The 25,797-nt window shown below is 40.2% G+C and overlaps 3 protein-coding genes across 3 annotated transcripts; 1 reads left to right on the forward strand and 2 right to left on the reverse strand.

The window, feature by feature from the left end:
• Positions 1-327: 327 nt before the first annotated feature.
• On the forward strand, positions 328-11,611 carry nemf (nuclear export mediator factor). Its single transcript, XM_079224601.1, has 31 exons — positions 328-392; positions 836-938; positions 1,198-1,323; positions 1,452-1,600; positions 1,716-1,783; positions 1,918-2,001; positions 2,128-2,201; positions 2,293-2,363; positions 2,449-2,524; positions 2,672-2,812; positions 3,005-3,213; positions 3,300-3,470; positions 3,561-3,624; positions 3,896-3,984; positions 4,101-4,204; positions 4,300-4,362; positions 4,472-4,584; positions 5,035-5,092; positions 5,198-5,256; positions 5,337-5,454; positions 5,537-5,795; positions 5,922-5,964; positions 6,728-6,777; positions 6,981-7,116; positions 7,563-7,640; positions 7,821-8,039; positions 8,154-8,189; positions 8,789-8,895; positions 8,973-9,016; positions 9,118-9,197; positions 9,937-11,611. Exons 1-31 carry the CDS (start codon positions 334-336, stop codon positions 10,012-10,014), a joined length of 3,129 nt encoding a protein of 1,042 aa, XP_079080727.1. The 5' UTR covers positions 328-333; the 3' UTR covers positions 10,015-11,611.
• Positions 6,959-15,828, reverse strand: klhdc2 (kelch domain containing 2). Its single transcript, XM_079224622.1, has 15 exons — positions 15,752-15,828; positions 14,436-14,753; positions 14,253-14,332; positions 14,027-14,144; positions 13,766-13,878; positions 13,416-13,500; positions 13,165-13,248; positions 12,913-12,993; positions 12,719-12,777; positions 12,434-12,543; positions 12,274-12,346; positions 12,027-12,114; positions 11,899-11,951; positions 11,637-11,807; positions 6,959-7,098 (listed from the first exon to the last, which is right to left on the reverse strand). Exons 2-14 carry the CDS (start codon positions 14,733-14,735, stop codon positions 11,684-11,686), a joined length of 1,368 nt encoding a protein of 455 aa, XP_079080748.1. The 5' UTR covers positions 14,736-14,753; positions 15,752-15,828; the 3' UTR covers positions 6,959-7,098; positions 11,637-11,683.
• Positions 15,829-18,824: 2,996 nt separating this feature from the next.
• Positions 18,825-23,899, reverse strand: pole2 (polymerase (DNA directed), epsilon 2). The gene is made up of 19 exons (XM_079224611.1): positions 23,828-23,899; positions 23,038-23,138; positions 22,863-22,938; positions 22,704-22,781; positions 22,472-22,565; positions 22,283-22,357; positions 22,108-22,191; positions 21,946-22,020; positions 21,811-21,856; positions 21,626-21,698; positions 21,038-21,210; positions 20,852-20,941; positions 20,608-20,662; positions 20,139-20,198; positions 19,971-20,048; positions 19,694-19,802; positions 19,269-19,445; positions 19,066-19,133; positions 18,825-18,969 (listed from the first exon to the last, which is right to left on the reverse strand). Exons 1-19 carry the CDS (start codon positions 23,896-23,898, stop codon positions 18,951-18,953), a joined length of 1,602 nt encoding a protein of 533 aa, XP_079080737.1. The 5' UTR covers position 23,899; the 3' UTR covers positions 18,825-18,950.
• Between the last annotated feature and the right edge of the window lie 1,898 nt (positions 23,900-25,797).

Consider the following 25,797-nt stretch of genomic DNA (forward strand, 5'->3'; position numbering starts at 1 on the left):
GGCGTGGACCGGCTCATATTTTTGCTTTACGTCGGCTTCCGTACAAACTCGTCACTTGTGCGCATGTTCAGTAGTACCTTGCGTGTTTTCCCTGCTGAAGTCGTGTAGCTGCTAGAAATGTGAATTCCTTAGTGTTTCTAATTGTAGTCAACCTTTCGGTCAGCATGAAAACAAGATTCACCACCGTGGATATCAGGGCAGTTATTGCCGAGATCACTGCTAAGTAGGTGATACGTGTTATTACTCTTAGCCGAGTGGCTAAGCTAACCACCGTTAATGTGGATGTGTTCACAAATGTTGATCATGCGTTTGTTCTTTCACAGCTACATTGGCATGAGAGTAAACAACGTGTATGACATCGACACCAAAACGTATCTCATCCGTCTGCAAAAGTAAGGACAGTTTGAAAAACTTTCTCCACAAGTTTCAGTGTCATGGTGTTTCCAATGTCTATAACCACGTTATAAATATACATTATTACATATATAAAAACGGCATTCAAGTTTGGGATTTTTTTGAGAAAAGAATTTGAAGTAAGGAAGTTTTTTCACGATGGTATTCTAGTAACTGTATCGAAATAAAGCTATGAATGAAGCACAGAGTGGCCCAGTCACTGTTAATTTATTAGCTCAACATATGCTTTGTTTGCACAATCTAAATCTGCTAATTTTACAATAGCTGTCATATAAATGTAGTGTAGTGGAGGTGAAGTATCATGTGGCATGAAACGGAAGTACAGTACCTCAAAATTAAAACATAACTCAATAATTCTACTTCGTTATATTCCACCACTTTCAGTCACTATGTATAACTCAGTGTCACATCTCTGTCCCAGGCCAGACAGCAAAGCTATTCTCCTGATTGAGTCTGGGACTCGGATTCACTCCACAGACTTTGAATGGCCCAAGAACATGATGCCTTCGGGCTTTGCAATGAAAGTAAGAAGTAACAAATCTGTACTGTATAATTTTAAGCATATTGTAAGCTTTTATGATTCAAGTCTAGATTTCACTGATAATTCCATATAAACCATTGTTTCCAGTGAACCAGACAGTTTTACATGTTTTTTTCCTATCCATAAACGGATGTGATATGCCAATATCGGAACAAGGTTCTTGTTATTGTGATTTTCATGTATTTGCTTAGGTATGTGTTAGTTGTAATAAAACTGAATGTTTAAAGCAACTTTCTCCGTAGTGTCGAAAACACCTGAAGTCACGGCGGTTGACCCAGGTTAAGCAGCTTGGGATTGACAGGGTTGTTGACCTCCAGTTTGGCTCAGATGAGGCTGCCTACCACTTGATTATTGAACTATATGACAGGGTGAGAAAACATTGTGAGATGCATATATCAAACTTATGATCTTCTAAGCCTGGATCCAGAACCATGACATTAATACATGTGTTTGTGTACATGTGTGCATTTGTTGTTTTCTCCATATCCATCTTCAGGGTAACGTAATTCTCACAGACTATGAGTACACCATCCTGAACCTACTGAGGTTTCGTACAGCAGACGCAGAAGACGTTAAGATTGCTGTCAGAGAGCGGTACCCTGTGGAGAACGCCCGACCCGCTGAACCTCTCTTCAGTTTAGACCGGTAACAGCAGCTTTACCTGTACTTGTTGAGTTTGAGGACTTCCATCAGAATTCAATAAACATATATTACTCTTTACCAGTGAAAAAATAATTATATACTATTACTTTTTTTGCAGACTGAATGAAATCCTCAGCCAAGCACCGAATGGAGATCAAGTTAAAAGGGTCCTGAACCCTCACCTTCGTAAGTAGCAAGGCAACAGTTCTGAAATGTTGAACTGAAGCAGACGCACTTGAGGTTAAATGTATTATATTTATTTGACCATGTAAATGAACAAACTGAACTTTGTTTTGTGTCCTTTCCAAACACCGCTCCAGCTTATGGAGCAACTCTGATCGAACACAGTTTGATAGAGGTGGGACTGTCGGGCTCTGTCAAAGTTGATGGTCAAGTTGATGCAGGTATCGTAGAGAAAACAAGGTTACTGGTTGATGGTTAAATGCAGTAACAGACCAGTGGATGTAGATTGTTTTTAATTTGTAATGGTTTTCTCTAAATACAGTATCTTTTTCTGACTGCTTTTTCAGCTGCACCTAAAATCCTGGAAGCCCTGCAGATTGCAGAAACCTATTTGGAAAAAACAGAAAACTTCAGTGGCAAAGTAAGGAATCTTTCATTAACATTCTTTAGTTCTTTGAAATTCTGTAATAGATTTGTTATATTCACAAATTCTCTGCTCTGTATAATTCAAGGGCTACATCATTCAAAAGAGTGAGAAGAAACCAAGCTTAACTCCTGACAAACCCAGTGAAGAACTGCTCACGTATGTCTGGCTTTGTTTAACACACAATTTGTACCTATAGCCACCCATTTGTTTATTAATTTACGTCAGTGATGTCTACTTTCAGATATGATGAATTCCACCCATTCCTCTTTGCCCAGCATACAAAGAGCCCATATTTGGAGTTTGATACTTTTGATAAGGTAAATATTGGCATGGCTGCTCATTTACTATTTATTTATTTATTGATGCCTTATTTAGGAAATAATATTGATCCTTTCTTCTTTACAATGTGAATTCACACTTCTGGCATGAATGTTGTCTGAATCCAATGCGGTCCTCTCACTCAGGCAGTGGATGAGTTCTTTTCTAAGATGGAGAGTCAGAGGATTGACATGAAGGCCTTGCAGCAGGAGAAACACGCTATGAAGAAGTTGGAAAATGTGAAGAGGGACCACGAGCAGAGGCTGGTGGCCTTGCACCAAACACAGGTCAGTATTATTTCCAACCTTAAGATTTTTCTGCTGTAAATGCTTCACAGAATGGCTCCGGCTCTCCCATTTGTATGTATTTGTGAAACATGAATGTTGGTGTTAAGAATTCACAGAAATTTGCAAATGGACATTCAGTCATTTTATCTCCAGATTGCTGAAATTCATAAGGTCTTGTCTCATGTATTGCAGGAGGTGGACAGAATAAAGGGTGAGCTGGTGGAGATGAACCTGCCTGTGGTAGAGAGGGCGCTGCAGGTGGTGCGCAGTGCACTGGCCAATCAGGTGGACTGGACTGAGATCGGCACTATCGTTAAAGAGGCACAGGCGGCTGGTGACCCGGTGGCCTGCGCCATCAAGGAGCTGAAGCTGCAGACCAACCATATCACCATGCTTTTAAAGTGAGAACTTCTGAGACAGAAATCTAAAGGCCCACATCTCTGATTATTGTTTCTCCATTTGGCTCATGTGTATCTTTTTCATCTAGGAATCCATATATCTCTGAGGAAGACCAGGGAGAGGAAGAGAAAAAAGATGTGGTGGGGGAGAAAGGGAAGAAAAACAAAAATAAAGACAAAGGACAGAAAAAGTTGCAAAGGAACAAGCCAACGTTAGTAGATGTGGATCTTGGCCTGTCGGCTTATGCCAATGCCAAAAAGTAAGTGTACATGTATTCCTTTAGACATAGAATTAAGCATTATGTGGTGGCGTTTTTACAGCTGATGGACCTTGTCACTGTGATTTTTAGGTACTATGACTTCAAACGCAGTGCTGAAAAGAAAGAACATAAAACTATGGAAGCAGCAGGCAAGGTAAGAGAGCTGTTTTATTCCCTCCAGGTTAACGGCAAGGAAAAGGTTAAGGCTTTATCCATATGCAAACTCAGGATTTATTGCAGCTTAAAAGTTATGGTGACAAATTGTATAATCAGCAAGGAACATCAGATCAAAGCATCACCTCACAAACGTCACATTAAGAGCAAAACAAGTATTTGTGTTTCTAAAGATCATTGTTAATAACCACTTGCAAGTCATCATACTTTTGTATACTGTTAAATGTTCTTCTACTTTCATGTCATTCAAGGCTATGAAATCTGCAGAGAAAAAAACACAGCAAACACTGAAAGAGGTGCAGACTGTGACCACCATTCAGAAGGCCAGGAAAGTCTACTGGTAAGACACACTACCATACGTGCCGAATACATATTCAGACTCTGATACAGTATTTGTATATGTATATATGCCAGAGGAGCCTTTCATCCTGTCAACCATTCTTCCCCTCTTGGCAGGTTTGAGAAGTTTTTGTGGTTCATCAGCTCAGAGAATTATCTCATCATCGCTGGAAGGGATCAGCAGCAGAACGAGATTATTGTCAAACGCTACCTCCGTGCAGGTAATGAATGAATTTATATACTCTTACCTTGAAAAAGTAAGTTCCTTCAAAATGAAGCAGGTTTATCCCCTCATTTGTGCCTTTTACTTTTTCAGGCGATATCTATGTTCATGCCGACCTCCACGGAGCGACTAGCTGCGTCATCAAAAACCCCTCAGGTAAACCTGCGCATTTCCATCCACTATTTGACCTGATGCTTTCAGTTTGTGAACATACTTGATTTGACTTTTTCCACTTTGTCTCCGCCCTCCTATCTTCCGGCTGCAGGTGTCCCCATCCCTCCTCGTACCCTGACAGAAGCTGGCACTATGTCTGTGTGCTACAGTGCTGCTTGGGATGCCAAGATCATCACCAGTGCTTGGTGGGTTCATCATCATCAGGTAAGTCATCAATATCAGGCAACTGAATTTGCCAGCTTTCGATGTTTTTATTATTATTTATATATATTCCATATTTGTATCTCTTAAACACTGATTACAGATACAGTTTTGTAAATACATTTGTAGTACATAAAATACAATGTATTATTATCATTGTAATAGTTTTATTATTATTAGCTTCCATCCTCAGCAAACATTTTCAAAGCTATTTTTTTTTATTCTTAATTGTGCATTTTTTACATTCCATATTTGCTATCTTGCACTTTTGATGGTCTATTGTTACATTGCTTATGGTGTTACATACTTATGGTGTTCATATATGAGTGGCAAAAACTCCACAGGGGAGAGTTAATTTACAGCTATAAAGTGTTATCAGACATGGGGAGATTAAAATAGACTACCACCATTATTTCACATTAATTAGCGATGATTTCTTTTATCTGTGTTCAGGTGTCTAAGACGGCTCCCACTGGAGAGTACCTGACCACTGGAAGTTTCATGATCAGAGGTATGACACGCACATTTTCTGAAGCACAAGAGCAACATGTGAGAAGTGTAACTGCTAATGGCGGCATCTAACAGAGGATCTAACATTTGACCTATTGCTCTCCAGGAAAGAAAAACTTCCTGCCACCTTCGTACTTGATTATGGGCTTCGGATTTCTCTTCAAGGTAAATACCATCTTGAGCTGTGAGTACACGTTCAATCCTTTGCTTTCAAACATTTAGGTTTCACGCTCGTCTCTGTGCAGGTTGATGAGGAGAGTCTGTTTCGGCACCGAGGGGAGAGAAAAGTGAAGACTATAGAGGAGGACATGGAGGACGTCGCATCAAGAGCTGCCGAGCTGGTGGAGGAAGAAGAGCTGATAGGTAGCAGACACAAAATATACTTAATTCACTGCGTATGCAACAACTACAACCGGGTGTTGTATCTAACTCTGTTGCTGTGCAGGTGATGACAGCAGTAATGAAGATCCCGAGGAGGAAAGACCGGCAGGAGATGGAGGGATGAAAAAGATGACTAAAAAGGTGGTTGGGGGGGATGATGGTGTGAGTGGAGAACTGGCTGCTGTTCCTGAAGAGGCCAATTTGGAGGCAGAGAAGAGCGGGGAGGAAGACGGCAATGAGGAAAAGGAGGTGAAAAATGAGGAGAGCGAAGAATTCAGCTTTCCGGATACAACCATCTCCTTGTCTCATTTACAACCGAGCAGGTAATGTTACTGTTTCAAAGCTGGCACTAAGAATGACGTGGCCTTGCCCACCTTTCTACTAACCTAATGGTTCAATCATTGCACAGAACAATGGATGGTACTTAATGAGTCTCTTCTTTTTTCTAGAAATACTCAAAACCCTGGTTTCAAAAAGGATCTGAGCACTCAGGTAATCTGTCGCTATATTAAGCCGCATTAAGTTTGGGATCATCTGTTATATTGATGTTTTTCTTCTTTCATCCAATGGTGACTATTTAACAGAAACAAAACGAGTATAATCCGGACTCCAAAGGTTTTGTTGTAATCATTGTTTCCCTGAATATCCTTTTGATTGTGAATTTGTTTTCCTCTCCAGAAAAGCAAAAGTGACCGTCGATCATAATTTAACCACAACGGTGCAATTGGGCTTTAGCTATGTTGGGTAGCTTCTTTGGGCCCTTTGCAGGCTACTCTGTGTTTTAGATTGAAGATGTTTTAAACTGATTTGTCATTCCATAGAATGACAATCACAATGGGGAAAACCCTGTATTTCTGTTAGGTTTTAATAATAGCTTTGCCTTAGCAACACACCTATTAAATCTGCACACATTGTAATTTTACACTTCCAGTTTCTCTTTCAAACGACGATGGTTATTAATCTGTTGCTCAGAGGGATCTTTGTCTAGTTGAACCATTCTACAGCGTTTTGTTCCCCAAGAACAAAACATTACTTTTTTTTGTAAACCCTTCATAAAAGACAAACCTAAAAGCACGAAAGACAATTACAGAAATATGGAGTAGTCCTCTCAGCCTTCTGACTGTAACGCATCAAGCTTTTGTGACGAGCGACCCCAAACATTTTAGCAGTAGTGAACATTACAACATTTTCATCTCGGTGATATCATAAAGGCGTCCCACTTCATACTCATGTTGATTCATTCATTTCTCTTCAGGTTGAGGTAGACTCACAGGGGAGGAAACACGTGACTGCCAAGCAAAGAAGGTAATTGAATGGAATAAAAGACATAAACTTACATTCAACATGTACTTCCTAATGTTAAGCTCCTCCCACAAACTTGAAAAGCTTTCAGCAACAGGTAGTGTGTAAGACATTTGGTTGGTTTATGAAAAAACACTTTATTTAATTACTATGTCTCTAATCGTCCAGTCAGTGATACAGTCAGGTGTTTTTGTCTTTCCCACTAGAGAAGACAAGAAGCCGAAAAGGGAAGATTGCGACACTGAAGAGAAGACTGAGATTTCGTCAGTTGGACCAGCAGCTGATCAGGGATCCAAAAGTGGAGGAGTTCCTTCCCAGCAGCCACTGAAGAGAGGTCAACGGGTAAGAGAGGACTTAGATAAGATGTTCTGTTCTTAGGATCAAATGTAAAACAAAGTAATAAAACTCCAACAAAGCAAGTATGAATCTGCTAATCTTTCCAGGGATGATGCAATTTACCATAGAAGAGAAAAATACACTTAAAGGTTAAAACACACATTAAAAAGGGATACAACTATAGTAAATGTACATAGGATTAGGATGCAAACACCAGTATAATTATTAAAATTGAGTAGGAACATATTTTTCTTTTCATAATCTGCAGCTAATTGAAGGCTGTACTAGCACAAACTGGATGGATACAGTATCAGTTCTTTAAAAAGAATACTGTACCTATTGTGATGCATGTCATAGTGTGTTCATTTAATAAATCAATTTTGAACCTTGACTGATCTGATACTTCAATCTGTGTCATTTTTGTGCGTATCCTTACCCTGTTGTCACTGCAGAACAAGTTAAAGAAGATCAAAGAGAAGTACAAAGACCAGGATGAAGAGGACAGAGAGCTGAGGATGCAGCTACTTGGGGTGAGGATGAATAAAAAAAAAACTACCCTCTGTGCAGTCTTTACTATGTTCTGTCCAGTGGCACCGCCATCACGCCAGCTGTAACAACTGTAGTAACTGCAACTCGGGTCAACACAGTTGTCATGTGCACAGTCCTTGAGACTGACAATGAATAACGACGTAAACGCTTTCCTTCCGTAGTCAGCTGGTTCCGCTAAGGAAGAGAAGGATAAGGGGAAGAAAGGAAAGAAGGGGAAGGGGAAAGACGAACCCGCCAGGAAACCAGCCCCTCAGAAACAACCCCAGAAACCTCGTATTGAGGAGATTGCAGCAAAGAACCCAGAGCAGGCAGTAGCAGTGGAGGGCGATGAGGAGAGACGGCCTGGAGAGGAGGGAGGTCCTGCTGAACAGGAGGACAAGGTACGAAACGCATTCAAGATCCAAACCCAGTGTCTGAAATGCAAATGTATAGTGATGTTAACAAAGTTACCTGCCAACTTTTGTTTATGTTTTGAATGGTGTTCTCTTCTTCAGGAAGATGAGGTGGACCAGGACAACCCTGGAGCAGAGGTGGGTTCTAAATGTGAACTTTTAACTTTGGATAAATACTTATTATAGTTAATAGAAAGAAACCGTTATCCCCTCTACGCTGTAAATACAGTATTTGAATAATCCAAAGAACATTTGGAGGATTAATGAGTGTTAGTTAAGGGACAGTGTGCAGGACTTGGTGGCATCTAGTGGTGTGGTTGCAGAACCAGCCAAATAGCCCTCCGATCCCTCCTCCCTTTCCAAGTCCACCAAATGCAAAGTCAGATGGCTGCTGTACCACGGCTCACATTTGTAGTAGTCTCACAATTGTATTGGGGAACTTCGGCGCCCTGAAGGTAACATACAAACACCAGAGCCGGTGTTAGGTTTATCCATTCTGATCTAGTGTGGAAACATGGCGGTGCAACCCGGCAGACTCTGTGAAGAGGACCCGCTCCCTCTGTAGATATGAAGGGGGCAGTTTCAGGTGGTTAGGAATGGATGCAAACATATTCATAAATATGATGTTCAATTCCTGCAAAAAGATCCCCCAAAATGGTACACACTGCCCCATTAATGCACCAATAAGTGTACTAACTGCATTAGTTAAACCTTGGTTTTCCTTTGTGCCGCTCCAGGAAGCAGAGAATCTGCTCACCTCTCTGTCGGGCCAGCCTCATCCTGAAGATGTGCTGCTGTTCGCTGTGCCAGTCTGTGCTCCATACACTGCCCTTACCAACTACAAGTATGTGCAATTCATCTTTTAGTGTTTAAGAGAAAAGGGAAGCTTGCAGGGGCTAAATAATGCTTTCTTGTTAACAGACACAAGGTGAAGTTGACACCAGGTTCTCAGAAGAAAGGAAAAGGTAAGAATAGTGATCCATTCGAATATTCAGAAAACCTTTGCTGAATGTTTTTTTACATGGGGAAATTGTTTAACAAAATATATATATTTTGTTTGTACCAGCTGCACGAACTGCAGTTTTGAGCTTCATGAAAGGCAGAGATTCCTCAACCAGAGAGAAAGACCTGTTCCGCAGTGTTAAGGTAAAGATTTTCAATTCAATTCAGTTTATTTTGTATAGCCCAACATCACAAATACAAGTTTGCCTCGGAGGGCTCGGAGGTCCCGGGACCTCACATCGGATCAGGAAAAACTCCCCCAAAAAGATAGTAACCCCCCCCCCCCCCCTCTCCCAGTGTTTTGAATAAGTCAAAAGAAATCCTAGTTTAGGCTTTTGAAAAAAAATGCTGTATAAGAAATAACGCCGTGTGTGTGATAGTATAATAGCATGTCGGAAAAAACTACTTAAGCCATAATATAGTCATTTGAAAAAAGTATCGGCAGAGTATAATAGTCACATTAGTTTGTAAAACGTTTTTTAAAGGTTGCAACAATGAGTAAACTAAAAACAAGAGTCTACTACAGTGACCATCAGAGTGTCATAAAATATTCAGTAAATAACTCATACCACTACTCAAGTATTCATTATCTCCACCAGGCAAACTATGACTTTTTTATAAATACATTTTACATGACATTTGTGCTTTTATTTTTGTGTTAAGTATTGTAAATGCTGAAATTATTGGTGAATGATTTACAACAATTAGAAAAATAATCTTTTCATCATCAATTAATGATTTGCTGATTAAATGTACTGATTTGTAGCTTGTGTATGTAGAATAGCTTTGGGATTTGGACAAAATAAGTCACTCAGATGTTTGGTTGTTTCTCTTCATTTTACAATACAAACGGTTTCCCCTCTGATGTCATCCTGTGTTTCAGGACACGGATCTATCCAGAAATATGCCAGGCAAAGTTAAAGTATCTGCTCCAAACCTGCTCGCTGCCAAGAAGAAATAAGAGACGAATGAACACAACTGTGGGACTTTGCTGACTTCACCTACATTTCCAGCACGAGAGATCTGATCATCACAGTACAGTTCCCTTGTCAGGATATCAATCATTTTAGTTGAAATATTGATTGATCCTAGTGAATCTGGAATTAGTTTGAAATGAAAACATGTAAATTAACAAAGCTGAACAGAACACAACTCACGGTACGTGTTTATTCTTTGAGTACGAATGAAAATGATGCATTGTATTCTGCAATAAAAAACACCAAGGGAACATTGTGCAAACCAGGCAAATACAAACAAAGCCCTACTGACATCAGTGCAATGTGGCTCAACATCCAATACACTCGGCGTATTTAAGTTATTGATTAAACCAAATTGAAATGCTACCGGAGCCACTCGTGACAATTTAAAAAGGCTTCAGAAGCCTCTTTCAGAATAAAGAACCCACATTTTCACAAATATATAAATACATTTTTATATAATACAAATTAACATTTCTTTAGTTTCAGAGGAGATAGTCTTGAGGAACAAAGCACTAGTTTTAGGTCTGTGAGGACTTATACTATTGAAGATTTACGTAAGTCATAGCAATCATTGAAGTAACCGGCTCCCAACACCAACCAACAAGTGACTGCCATATGTTTGTTTTAAAGGACTATAACTATTTCCTTGACTCTTGGCTTTAAAGCACATCCTGTAGGATGTGCTTTAAACTTGAAAATGGAAGTCCTGTCCCCTTTCCAAACTGAGTTTCCTTCAGTGGTCTGCATGCAAAGCTGATCATGCGAGCGTGGTTTTCTATCCATATTCTGAGCAGGTTTACACTACTGCACTGGCTAGCGCCTTGTTTGAAATAAAGATGAAATTGTGATAGTTGTGGGCATTAAAAAGGTCCAGTGTGTAGAATCTGGCCGCATCTAGCAGTGAGGAACCAACTGAAATTGAGATAAACAGTGGCTGACGTAAAAAAGAAAAGCAAATTCCTTCATCTAGATCAAGTGTTTGGTTTGTCCAATCTGGGCTACTATAGAAACATGACAGCCGGCTCCATGAAAAGCACCCGTATATAGAAAGAAATGGTTCATTGCAAAGTAACAAAAACAACTATTTTCAAGTGATTAAATACCAAATCAAATATGCTTAATAATATTTAATTTCTGTCAAAATATCTCCCTAAATGCTACACACTGTACCTTTTTTAAATAACAAAACTTCACAGAAACACCCTGTACTTGCGGTTACTCAAATCAAGTTTCCGTATCTAGTACAAAAGTAGGAATCCATTTATCTTAGAACACAGAAATAAAAACCTTTTTTTTTAACTTTTCAGAAGGAATAATGAAAGAAGTCCTGCTTAAAAAAATATTCTAGTAAGGAAATCTGAACATAAACCAAACTCAATGCCTCTCCATGAAAGGTTCTACTTGCTTTTCAGGAGTTTGACGCCTGTAAGTTAATAAAAATAAACAGCGTTGAAGATCGACTGTAAGTCAGGACCCATTTCCAACAGTTCCACAGCTGTTCACTATTGCTTCAAGATTTTTTTGTATGGGTCCACACACATTAAACTAATGCTTCAATAGGACTACCAGCTTTGAGAGTAAAACTCACACCATCCATACATACGCATTCTCCTGTCATCCTCTGAGCAAGACCGACGGCTTCCTCTACGCCTAGGAGCCCAGGGTGTTGACGCGTGCCATTCTCTGTTTGAGGCTGTGCAGGAGGTGTTTAGGCAAGCAGTCCCAGTAACTAGACAAACGCTCCCTGTGCTGCAGAACTGCCTCCATACAGAAACTGGCGGGTGGAGAAAGGAAAATATGAGAACAAAATCATAAAAAAAAAAAAAGATGACCATCTTATAGATGTAGAATAAATTCACACTCACCGAACTAGTGATTTGGGCTGAACGTTGAAAACCAGTAACTCGTTGCTGTGAGCCTGTCGAATGAAAAAAGGTTTAGTTCAATTCGGTAGAAAAACATTTACTGTACGTTATATTAAGATATGACTTACAGCTCTGTGATGAGACAACAGGTTGTTGGCACAGCCTCCAAAGACAAACACCTCTCCATCAGGACCAGAGCACGCTGTGTGCCACAGTCTGAAATACACACGCCACAATGTCAAGAACGGTCCATATACAATACGTTTCCTCACAAACACACACCCAAATGACTGATCATCCCCCAGAGTAATTTCGCTGAAACTTAAGAAAAACACAAATGTTTGTTTGCTTGTTTGATTAATATGGGAGGATTACCTCGGGCTCTCTGTGTGACTGTGTTTAAAAGGCTTCCATTCATTTTTGCTCACGTAGTAGAGCCAAGCATCACCTGAAAAACAGATAACTGTTAGTCAAGCCATCATTTTGAGGTGGTGAGGGATTATTTTTGCTACTCCAGAACAAGTGTCAGACTCACTCAGTGTATCTCTGTCTGTGGTGAAACCTCCAAATAAGAAGATGTGGTCTGGTGACACAGGAGTGAAGGAGTGCCAAGAACGGCCCACAGGACCCTGCTGGGGAACGCTCCTACAACAGGGTCAAAGGTGAGCGTGTTCAAAAGGAACAATTGGAGGAAAGATCTATAACTTTTAAAGGCACATTTGATTTGCAAAATTTCACCTGATATTAAGCAATGTAAAATTATTGCCTTCCAAGATTATTCTGTGGTTGGACCTACATGAATGAAAAAAACACCACTTACATTTCATGCCACTCCCATGTGTCTAGGTCAATGTAGTACAGGTCATTTAGTCTGTAGTTCTGTAGACCAAAGGAGATGGAGATGGGAGTTGGATTTTTCACAGTGAACAGGTAGGTAATATCAACCATATGAAAATAATTAACAAAAAGGTTTAAGACCCACATCTTGAATTCCTAGTTTTTTTATTTCCTTACCTTGTACCGTCCCCCAAACACATAGCCTCTGTTACCAACTGTGGCGCAAGCATGAGCTGCTCTGGGTGACGGGGTGTTTCCCTACATCAGACCATACCAGAGGGAGAATAGATCACTTCAAATATTGTTGTCTGTTCATTCTAATATTCCTCAAGCAAGAAGCTTATGACTGGATAACGATAAGGACGTGCTTGCATGAGAGTGGGGTTAAGCTGCGTGAGGTGAAATTGTTGGCGTTGTGCATGCGTTTACCCTGGTGGTGGGCTGGCTCCAAATAGATGTCTCCAGGTCCAGCACGTGGATGTGGTTGTTCCAGCCTCGTCCTGGGCTGTCCCACTGCAGCAGCAAACAAAAGTACATCATCAAATGTCTTTACAGGAAATAAGACACTCCAGCTTTTGTGTCTAACTTGCTATGAAATACATATATTTTAACTAATACAGTTTAGAAATGAACACGGACAAAAGATGCAACGGAGTCAAGTTTTTGTTTTGTTTACAGACCACAAGTGAAGACGATTCATCATATTCAAAAGTCCCTTGATGAGTTCCTTGTGCAGCATAGCCGTAGCCTCCAAAGAATATAAGTCTGTGGAAACAGTATCAGACAAAACTGACTAAAAATGTATTTCCCAAGAAATGATCAAGTCACTTTTGTATTAACCACCCATACTATGGTTAATGTGATCCCAAGGCTCAAACTTAACAGCCACATTAACATGTTCTGACCATACCAAGTATGGGTTTGAAGTGTGCATGATGTTTAACATTAATATTAACTTAACATTGATGTTTAACATTAATGTTAACTTAACATCAACATCCACAGGGAATAACCGGTAGTCATCCCTTACCTATTTTTCTGAACCCAGCACCCAAGCTTGTCCTTGCAGGATGGAGGAAGTCCTTTAAGATCCCTCATTTCCTCCCAAACAAGGCTGGGAGCTCTAAGGGGCAGGCGATAGATCTGGAAAAGCACAGCACAAAATACAGGCATTCTGAAATAAAATCACAAACAGTAGGCTGACCTGCTTCAAGTTCTTATGAAATAATATATGACAATCATTTTAGAAAAAAACAGAGGGTGTTAAGAAAGGTGTTTAAGGTAACTGTACCCTGTTAGTGTTTCCCCTGGCGTGATGACCTCCAAATAAGTAGAGAACTCCATCAACACACACCCCACAGCTGCCTGACATGGATGTGTGCAGGTTGCCTCCAGCTACATGCTTTGTCCTGTGAACAGTCAGGTGTTTTTTATTTGTCTACTTTGCATGCAAATCCCATAAATCCAGTGCTGAAGACAACGGCATAAATATGCAACTTAAACATAACAGCTATTACCATACTCCAGACTCCATGTTGTAAATCCAGATCTCATTTCTCGGCAGATACAAGTCAAAGAATCCATGGTTTTGAGCATTCTTGTACAGAGGGAGAATGTATTTTTAAGTAAATGTGCAGATTGCAGTATAAAATATGGCGACAATGCCAATTTTCGGACATGTATCTAATAAACAGTCCTACCTTATATCCACCCCAAACATACATGATGTTTCTGTCAATCACTGCTATATGACCACTGCGCTCAGCTGGGGTATCCAACTCAAACGACTCTAATGCTTCGGTATCCAAGGGCTGTTCATCCTCGACCTCTTCGTCGTCGTCGTCGTCGTCCTCCTCCTCCTCTTCTTCCTCCTCGTCCATATCGTCATTGACCATCAAAGCAAACAGTCTCTCATCTTCATCTCTGTCTGAGTCATTGTCATCCTCCCCGGCTGGCAGCTCTCCAACATCTTCCTCCATCTCCGCCATTCTCTCTGCCATGTCAGTCTCTCCTGGCTCCTGTCAGGGCAATAAAGCAAAAGAGAGAATCACTTTGGTTGTTGGCAATACGAGTAACTGATGTAACCCCAGTTCACACATTGCTCCAATTCAATAATAACAACAATTGGGCAAACAGAAAACCACCCACATTCAAAACACTAGCTTTAAATAGCAGGAGCTTAATGAATGAATATATACTTTATTAATCCCGAGGGGAAATTTGGTGTCGACGTAGCAGCAATGTACAGACAAAAATAAGATATAAAAACAACAGGGATGAAAGATAAAAGATAAAATAATAAAATAGCTGGAGTCAAAGAAAAAAACAAACATTATTCATTTAGGAATTAAAACGTAAACAGTAGAAGTGCAAAAATGCAAAGTATGTATGTGTATATTAAGTGTGTTAGATGTAAATAAAAACAATAAACAAACAATAGGGGAGTGCAACAATGCAAATTATGTATGTAAGTATATGAAGTGTGAAGTGCAGATAAACATCAACGTAAACTTGTACAGTGATTAATAATCAGTCTGAGGATCTGGCAAGCGGTGATTATTATAAAGATCTGGGTTACTGGTCAGCTGTTAGTTTATGAGAATAAACTATGTTCTTTCTGTTTAAGTTATTCAGTTTCTCCAAACATCAGATCCGCACCTTTAACTTTGTGCACCACCTTTAGTCACTTTGTTTGCGACAGCTATCGTTAGCTAGCACAACGACTGCTGCTGACCTATTTTGATAGCTTAACTATTTAGCTAAATAAATCAATGTTATTGCTTAGCTTCGCTCTTGTGTTCAGACGTCGTCTCACTGAAGGGCCAGACTAACTGATATATTTTATTTAAAGTGCCCTTAACTACTTCGTTTAAAGCCGTTAGCTGCACAACGTTTGTGAACTCTACAAAGAAGTCCAACGAGTCGGCGGAAGGATTTCTCTACAATTATATTCGTCGCGTTGGTGTCGAAGATAACATGCGTGTAATTACAGTTATTGGGTAAAGATTAATCGTACCCGTTGTTACCTTGTGTTGTCAAATGTTTGCTTTTCCTGCAAATTTGAAAAACAGTATCCTACGCCATTTGTTTGAGGTCATCACAAGCGTTCAGTGGGCACGACCGGAAGTTGTCGACATCCTAAATCCACCATCTTGGTGAGGTCGGAGTAAAACATAAAAGTAGACCTCATCAAAAATAACCACAGCATAGGTGGGAATATACCTTTCTACCTAATGGGGTTAACGCCTCCCATGCCGTTGGTACTTGTATTAAATAAGTTTAAGTTACACAGTCAAGTATTCCATAAAGACTCTCACGAAAAATGTAATTTTACATAGGAAAGACCTTTACTTTGAAAATCCTTTGTCAAACACCTTTGATTAATAACCGTGTTTACAATAGGCTCGTGTGAGATGAGCCAGTTCTGCGCAGAATGCGCAAAATCGCCCCACCCGGCCTCGAACAGATATCCGAAAAGAAAACACCTGGTTTTAATTGTGGCGTTGGACTCTTTCACCCAAACAATAGCGAACTTGAAAAAGAAGTCACCAAACACAACGAGAACAGACCATCACACAGGGCTTGGTGCTCAAGAGAGGGACAACCTTATTCATCTTATGCTATCAGCTGTTATCAAATACAGAAAATATTGATGATAAACTCTTGCAAGGGAATTTAATACTTATGAATCCCTCTCCGAGCCTGTAGACACACAGCGGTGCCTGGCGGGGAGCCAGAGGTCAACCTGGCACAGTGATCTCTCTCTCTCTATTTGTCTGTTATTTAAGTGTATTTATATTTTATCCTTCCTGACCACCAGAGGCAGTGCTGAATACTGGATATCTTAAATCTCGCGCATGCGCAGGTCGAGTATTTAACAACAAAGTCCCCTGTGACCTCGGATGACCCCCAGCCCGGGTATAAGTTCCGGCGTCATCCTGAGATCCGTCCTTTTCCATCTTCTTGCTACGCAGGCTAACTATTTTTATTAGCATCAGCTTAAGCTGAACTTGTATAAAATAAAAAAGCTTGTTGCTTGTAGCCTTGTGACCACTGGTCAGAGTTGCATGTTTCTCGCCCTCCAAAGGCTGCGACAAGCTATACCCTCTTAGGAGGAAACTGTGGCCTAATGCAGCGTTTTTTTCCCAGAGGTGCTGGCACGCTCGTATCTCAACCAGCCTATCCTCCTTGCACAGTTTGACCCCCCCCATTGGGAGAGGACAGGTCAGAGCTTCTGTGCCCGGTGCGGGCCCTTGGAACCTATGTCGAAGCCACCGCATACATACGCCGGTCGGAGCAGTTTTTTGTCTGTTATGACGGACCTAAGAAGGGCTGTGCCTTTTCTAAACAGCGCCTGTCCCACTGGATAGTGGAGGACATTGCCTGTGCATACAGAGCGAACGGCTGTGCTTGGCCATCCGGAGTAAGGGGGCATTCTACCAGGAGTGGATATATGTGCTGCAGCCTCATGGGCATCACCCAGCACATTCAACAGATACTACAGAGTGCACGTTGCCAGCCCTCACCCACTGGGTGTGGTTCTTGGCCCAAATTCTTCTGCTTGAGCCATACAAGCTAGTTCCCGTAGGATTCCTCGTGAATCTGTTGATATAAGTCATCCAATGTTAAGCACTGCCTCTGGCGGTCAGGAAGGATGAAATAGAACGAAGGTTACGAAGGTAACTACGGTTCTATGAATCCTGGATGACCGCCAGAGTTTTAGGTCACTCGGAATCTCGTGATCTCGCGAGAAGATTCCGCAGGACTGATCTCAGGATGATACCGGAACTTATACCCGGCTGGGGGTCATCCGAGGTCACAGGTGACTTGTTGTTATAAATACTCGACCTGCGCATGCGCGAGACGGAAGATATCCAGTGTTGCGCACTGCCTCTGGCAGGCATCCAGGATTCATAGAACCGTAGTTACCTTTGTAACTTTCGATTTATATATATATATACCAGTTAGTGTAGCCGTGGTGGATATGCCTCTAACTCACCTCAGGGGCTGTCGGGGCGGGTCGTCGTGAAGCTCTGCCTCGGGTGCTCAGGTGGATTGACGAAAACAAAATAAAGGCTACGCTGGCTTGATTTAGACTGCGATACAAGTTACAAATGCAACTTAAAAAGTATGTAGAAGAAAAACTGTGAAGATAGGAGATTAGAGGCTCTACTGAAAGTGCGGGGGAAATAATTAACTCAATTACACCTACGTATTGCTACGACTCTTCACCTAACACGCCTAAGTGCATCTACCTAAACTCTTGACTTTTGGTCATATATCAAACCTCTTGACCCTCCCTTACAGAGGTGCTGAGGGAAATGGGCCCCACGTTTTCTGCTCCTCACATTGTACATTAAAACTTGCCAAGCGTTGAGTATATGTCAAGAGTACTTCCTCAATATATTGTTCTCTTATGCAAGGTGGATCACGGTCTCTAGCAGACACATTCTATTCCAACCTGAGCATCACTATATTGTATTAAAGAAATAAAACACACTTTCACCTTTAACATAGCAGAACCCCCAACACCATTTGCTGCCTCTCCTTATCTTAATTTATGACCCTGGACCCTGAGAGAAACCTCCAAGTCCAGATTTCCGGGCCTCCTGGTGCCACGTAGATCTAATCTTGTTAAAACAGCTTTACATCTTGCATCCTGCTGTCTGAACCTCACGAGGTCGACAGGTCTGAACTAAAGGCCATGTACCATTGATGGCTCTTCTTCCTGCAGAGTTGTTTTACGTCTATTTTGTCAGGCCAGGTGCTTGCTTAACAATAGGCCTCAAAAGTTAGTTACTTTGTCTTTTGACTATATATGGGATTTAGTTCTCTTTACTCTGAAAAAAAAGGTGAAAACTCTCTATGTTAAAGCTGCAGTGAAAGACCACAGCCTTACGTTGAGATATTCACATACAATTGCAGGTCCAAACAATGCACGTTAGACTATATACTTAGTTAGTATAGTTACTATATAGAGATTGCTCAATAATGGGCTGATAGTTGGGCTTACACAAAGATGTCAGGATGTTCTGTATAATGAATAAAACCTTTTATTATTCATGACAGACATACATACAGATCTATGTTACAGATACATACAAAAATAAAACACAACAGTAATTTGAATACCAATCCATTTTTACATTCAGTATCATACATAAGCCATGTACAAAACAATTGACTCAGATCCACTTCTTAGTCCCTGATTTTCTTTAGAGTCCCTGAAGTTTGCTGCGAACACAAAAACATAACCGATTAGTATGACATTTGAAACTACAGTTATCTGTAGTGAATATTTGTGGAGAAAACCTGTAGAACTCATCCCACCTGTCCTCAACAGTTCTGCTGGATGGGTAATACACCTTAAATGTGAAGCCACTTTTGGGGAATGAACCCTGTAGAGATAAATTATTGACAAATACATGAGTGCACATTGAGACAGGACAATGATATAACTTGTGATATTGACAGAAAAATATAAACAATGATTTATTTATTTTTAAGAATAATTTCAGGCTTCTGTTTCTTACCGGGTTGACACAGAGGCAGTCAGTGTTTTTAATGCTGAATGGGTCGTATTTGTCTGCGAAGATTATGACATCAGGGACTGGGTAGACCCGCAGGGAGTAGTCGTACGCCCAGAAAACAGGACAGACATACAGAGGGAGTGGAGTCAAGTGACCCTGGGATAAGATGGTCTTAACAAACTGGGAAGAAGAGGAGAACATTTCAAATTGTGTTTTGTCAGAAATGAGACCAAGGCTGATTATTTACAAACATCTTTGCAGAAAAAACTCATTGCTTAAGGAGCACTTTGAATTCATGCCAAAAACTAAAATGACGACGTATAAAGGAAACTAAAACCTCTGACAACTCAAGTAATAATACTGTACGTCTTTTTAATGAGAAGAATGTCCCTCAGTACGAAGGTTTGTTCAGAGAAGCTGAAACTCACATGATTTGGAATGTCAAGATTGTTATTAGGCAACCGGATGCAGTTCCTGCACATCTTGTTGACCAGGTCTTCCCTGATGATGACAATCTCTTGGCTGCAGTACTGGATTCTGACACAGAAAACAAAGCAGGCCACTTTTAGTTTCTAAAACAGAAACACTGTCAAAATGTCCAGTGACACATTTCTCAAAGGCTTACAAACCAATCTTGTGTACACCAGATAACTCTACAAAACAAATACTTTGTGAAACTTTTTTTAAATGGCTCATATGTTTTACCTGCATGGGTTAGTAGTGAACACAGAAAATGGCACCCTCTGTCTGAACTCCTCTGTGATATGATCTGCCAAAGGAGGCCTAAGGAAAAAATATCAATTAAAATGTGTCCAAACTTTTAAACAGAACTCACATAATGATGTTGAAAAGCAGTTGTCTCTGAATGTTTACCGTGGCAGTATGGTGCCTGGACCAGGGTCTTCAGGGCCAGGAACAAACACAAAGCGACAACTGCAGGATAAGAAGGGTGAACACATTTAGGTCAAACACATTGACATTGAATAGTTCAAGGTGCTCTGTGGAGTTTTCTTATTAACAAACAAAACTTATGTTGACATTCCGTGTTTAGCTCTAGCAAACACGTTCAATGCATTTGCTTCCACAGTTGCAAAACGGGTTTCAAGTATTTTAAATCCAGCATTGCAACATTTCTTGGTACGTTACTACCACCCGCAGATCAGTGGACTAGGGTGAAACCATTGACAGCAGTGTATTGTGTCACCTGCATGTGCACTAGATAAAAAAAAACAGGAACTCACTCACACACAAAAAACAGCTCCACAGCACTACCAGAGGGGAAGAAATCTGCAGGGAACCCTTAAGAATAGAACAGACTACAGTAACAACTATCAGATCCTACCTGCTGTGAATGCTGGGGTACGCACATATAGCATCAGCAAGAGCCTTCAGTGAGTCTAAAAGGAGAACAAATTATTAGATTTTGAAACGCGGTCCATTTATCCCTTTAATACACACACACACACACACACACACACACACACACACACACACACACACACACACACACACACACACACACACACACACACACAGATCTCAAAATCTACAGTAGGTTATGAGTGATGAGGAGCCCAAAGTGCCACCTTTGAGTGATTTGATCTGTGTTTTTCCATACGGGGCAGAAGAGAAGTTTCCACACAAAATGAAACTGGTAGGAGGCATCGAAGCATAGCCTGCAAGAAGAAACAAAGCGAAGGTTAAAGGGATTGCATATTCATGTTGTGCATTAATCTGAACCTGTAAAGTATACACTGAATGCAATACCAGACCTGAGAACATAGTATTGAGCTTTTCCATCACTTCAACATTGTCCAGCCAAACATCAGAAACAATTACGAACATGGCATCTTCATTCTCCTCCTCCAGCTGCTTCAGCTTCGCTGAAGCCTTCACCGAAGTGGTGGATGGACCACCAAAGAAGTTCAGATTGCCATAGTATGCCCTGGCAATAAAGCAAGGGGTGTCAGTGAGTCACTGTGTCCTTTATACAACACACAATATCGACAAGGGTTAAGCATTCTGGAAAGGTAACGTAATGCTGAACTTATAGCTGAAATACATCATATTTTTAAATGAATATAGTATATTGTAATTGGAGACTCGATACTTTGCAATGGAGAAAATAATTGATGGAATTTACCGTGATGTTACTTCAATGACATTTTCTTTGCATATCATCAATAAGGTAAACACCTTCACAGATATGAAACTAGATTCTCCCTCTATTCTCCCACCATGAAAACCTAAAGACTTCCTCCAATATCTAATGTCAGGCTGTATATATTGCTACACTAGCAGTTCACTACTTTGGCTTGCAATGAAAATTAGTCTCAACACTTTTCTTCCAATCCACTAACCTTGTGGCCGATGACAACTCTGTTGGTGGAAACCCGAAGCCATTAACGTGGAAAACAGAGTCCTCGTACCAACCTGCAGGACAAAACCGTCACTGTAATATATGTATGGAATAATACTTTGTTATGATCTTACTACATTTTTGTTGTTTTATTCACTGCAGTTGTAGTATTTGTAGTTATCTTACCCTCTGCCAGTACAAAGCAGGATTCTGTGTACAGGCCGTTATGAAACTGGTGAGAACCTCGTTAAGGAATACATCCACTTTAAAAGCCACAACATATTGTATGATATAAAGTAGTTTTTGATGATCAGCTCACACAAATATATGAAAGGATATTGCTTTGGACATTTCAAGCTGTACTGTTCCACTTGGGTCCTCCAGGTAAAATTTACCCTGAAACAAAAATTAACACATGTTTCAGAAACTAGATAATACGTTGAGTGAAAAACGGGAACACGTCCGAGATCTTCCCTAACTCACCTCTTTCATCTGTGTGATCATCCCGAGTACAATCACTTCTCCCAGTTTAGATGTGCTACCAAGCAGGGCTTCAATTGTTTTGAGCTACAAAAGACCAACAATAACAACCAATCTGTTAGTGTTGCAAAACAGTAAGATGCATTTTGTTTTCAATTAGAGTTTTAAGATTTGTTACCTGAAATTTGTTTTGACCCTCGTCAACAGCAGCGCCTATTGCAGGTGGGGTGAAGAGCTGGTGCCGATGGATACGCTACAAAAATATGTCTGTGTAAGTACAACAAGCTACACATACTGTAAATAGCAGTGAAGGGAGTGGATCAGCTCCACCGTCTGGACATTCATTAATGACCAGAAAGTCCCTGACCTGTTGTAAAATGGTGTAGCGCTCCCTGAAGAGTTCAGCTTTGTCTTTGGCCAAACCACACAGACTGGGTGCTGGATGACTCGTCATGGTAATACTGATAGAAAAATCCAAAGTAAAAACTGTATCTGCAAGTGTATTAACTGGGTCTAACACCAACACCAATAAAACAATTCTAATTGACATCATTTGCGGTTGATTTTGACACAAAACGAGAAATGGTCCTTTCACTCACGGTACAAATTTCTTCCGCTCCACGCTGTAAATGTATCTGGGCACATCAAAGGCTCCAATAATGTTAAAAACATTATCTCTGGAAGAGAGTTAGACAACTTTTAGCTTAAGGAAATTCAACCTTGTAGAATGTGGTGCACAGTCTAATTGTTGAACTTACATGGTTTCATCACAAGACTGAGTGCAATCCTGAACTGCAATCTCCACCACAGACAGCTCTATCATACTAGAGGACACTGTTGAAAAACACACACTGTGGTCACAACCTGCAAGCATGCTTCAAGAAAACACATTGTGCACTAAACAGTGATCCGTAGAGACAGTACTGTTCTTACATGGTTGCTTTTCCACTGCATCCAAGACCTTTTCAATAATATCATCCAGTTCAGAGGCGTTGACAGACTCCAGGACTTCCACCAGGTGTCTGCTGGCCTCGCTGGAGGGACAAAACAAGAAAACGTGCATGTTGTTATAATTTATTTCTTTTGACGCATGTGCTTACTTCAATGTTAAAAAATGCCCTGGAAACAGTTCACACGTCATCTTAATTTTTACGCTTGAGAAACTAACAGGCTAAAATATTTTTTAAATGTTCATTTGTTAGATATTACATATTTAAATGTAAGCTATTTTTAAGTGTCACCTAAAGTGTGAGCATTGAAAGGAGTTGAGGATTCAGTGTGTGTGTGTGTGTGTGTGTGTGTGTGTGTGTGTGTGTGTGTGTGTGTGTAGGGGGTGAAAGCAATTTCAGTTAATCCCTGCAACCAGGTGACGTTATAGTGCCAAACTTGGTTATAGTTAGTTGAAGAAGCATTACTGCAGGCATTTAAACTAAGAGTGCGAGATTAAAAGCGGTTACATAGACATTTCATGTGTAACGTTAAGCGATTAAAGGGCACCACAGGGCACCTCCTGGCTTTGGTGGAGGACAAAATTCAATCAACACAAAACCACAGTCTGCTTTATGTTGTAAACTCAGCTTGTTGAATGCCACTATCATTAACTTAAGATGGAAGAATGGACCGTCGAGACGTGTGTTATCTTTCTTGCTTCATGGAGGGCAGTAACGTCACAGTATGAGTAAAACACATCACAACAACGGCCAGCTATTATTAAAATACATACGGTCGTAGCATAAGTCCCCGCATCTTGAAGCCAGCGGAGACTTTTGTCTTTATTTGGCGAGGTACATCCATGGTTGTTGTGGTCCAACTCAAGATTTGGCGCTAAATATCAACTTCCGCATGTATTTCATCACTTCCGCTGAAGAATCACGCGCTACTAAGTAAAGCAACAAGAGAGTTTTTAAAAATCAATACAATGTTTAGCTTCAATTGCTTCAATGCACAATTTCAACTCTCCATTTACATGTTTTTATTAATTTCGGAACTTTCAATCTCATGTTTATTTGTGTATTGTTCGTCTAATTCCCTAAAACTGTGTTTCCTGTTTCACTATTAAAATTAAGTGACATCATTTTTAGTTTATGTTGCGTTATTTTACATGTACACCATCACAATTATTACTACTTGGCGTATTGTATAAGAATAGCAATGATAACTTCTAACCGTGCAGTGGTCATGTAAATTACTTTTATTTTGGTGAGAAAAGAAGACCAGAAGTGGTATCTTTTCTAGTCAATTTGACACAGAAGAGGCTGGGACGATCTTGAACTGTGAGGTATGACACATGCAATTCAACTGAAGCTGCAATGTTCGAGGTTTGCAGCTGATGGCGCTAGAAATAAAGAGGTGGTGTCACTCTTGGTGCTCTTTGGTTACGGCAGGTGCAGATCAGATTTTACTGCCCATGTGTTGTACCCCAATCATACGTGACATCTACTATTTCAACCCTTCACACAGGTAACTTCATGTCATTTACACTGACACACACACAACTTTGTTTTGTTATTCAGGATTCATACTTTTCTGTTTCTATTTACCTCCCTTGGTTGCCCCTGGATCAGCTGCTTTAGATTGATTACAATTTTTGTTGACAGTTTGGGATTGTTTTTTAATGATTTATTCCATAAAACAGATCCATTTATCCATCCATCAATCAAAAAAACAACAATAACACAGCTGGCCTTACATTACTTTTTGAGATAGGGGTATATGTTTAAAATCATTCAAGAACCAGGAATTTGGGGTGTCAAATTAGTAATAACATATGTACAATTGCACATATAATTGCATATTAATAGACTACATTTATTCTCTTAAGACATGTGTCTACCCAGTAATGCAATCTGGCTATAATTATGAGCGAGGATATGTTATTGAATAACTTAAAAATAAAGCTGGTTCAGGTCAAAACATAATTCATAGAAATGATTGTTTTCTTAATTCATTCATTTTTTTCTTTCTGTTTCTGTTTTTTGTTGTTCTTTGTGAAAAAGTTGTACTTGCTCTGAACTGCCTTCTGTCTTGTTGTTGCTGCAAGCTGTGTCATTCATGGACCTGATAGTTAAACACCATTATTCTTATTCTGAAGGTAACTATTCAACATGATTCATGTATATTTGAAGATGTTGGTGAGTATGGAGAGACCGATCAAGTGATGCGGACATCTGAGAAAATAGTGTGATTACTATGGATGGCAGTGACACTCTATAAAGTCTGTGACACTCACACAGACACAGACACCTACACTACATGGATTTGGTAGATGGGACAGATTTAGTAGTGCTGGCCAAATTAACAGGAATTTGATAAAGAACTGTCCTCATTTTTGTTTGTTTTAGAATTTGTACAGAACAGCCAGGATAGTACTGTAATGGACTAAGTGACATGTAATGTTTACCTGTTATGTTATAAGTGTTATTGTGTTGACAGGAATAAGTTGTTCGAGATAAAAGTAATGGTTATTGCATTTACTGAGTTCAGGAGGTCAGTGAAGGTCTCATGACCTGTGAAACTGTTAAACCAGTCAATCCTTCTCACTACCTACAAGTGAGCCTAACTAACTGGGATTGGCAGAGAGAGTGAGGTGGGATGTTGTTGCAGTCCTGCTCGCCTGTTGAGATTTTGTCTATGAGTCTATTACTGAGCAGAGTTGACTTGAAGTTGTCAGTGTTTAACTTCAAACTGATCTAT

The sequence above is a fragment of the Taurulus bubalis genome (genome assembly GCF_910589615.1).
Source record: "Taurulus bubalis genome assembly, chromosome: 1".
Lineage (NCBI taxonomy): Eukaryota > Metazoa > Chordata > Actinopteri > Perciformes > Cottidae > Taurulus > Taurulus bubalis.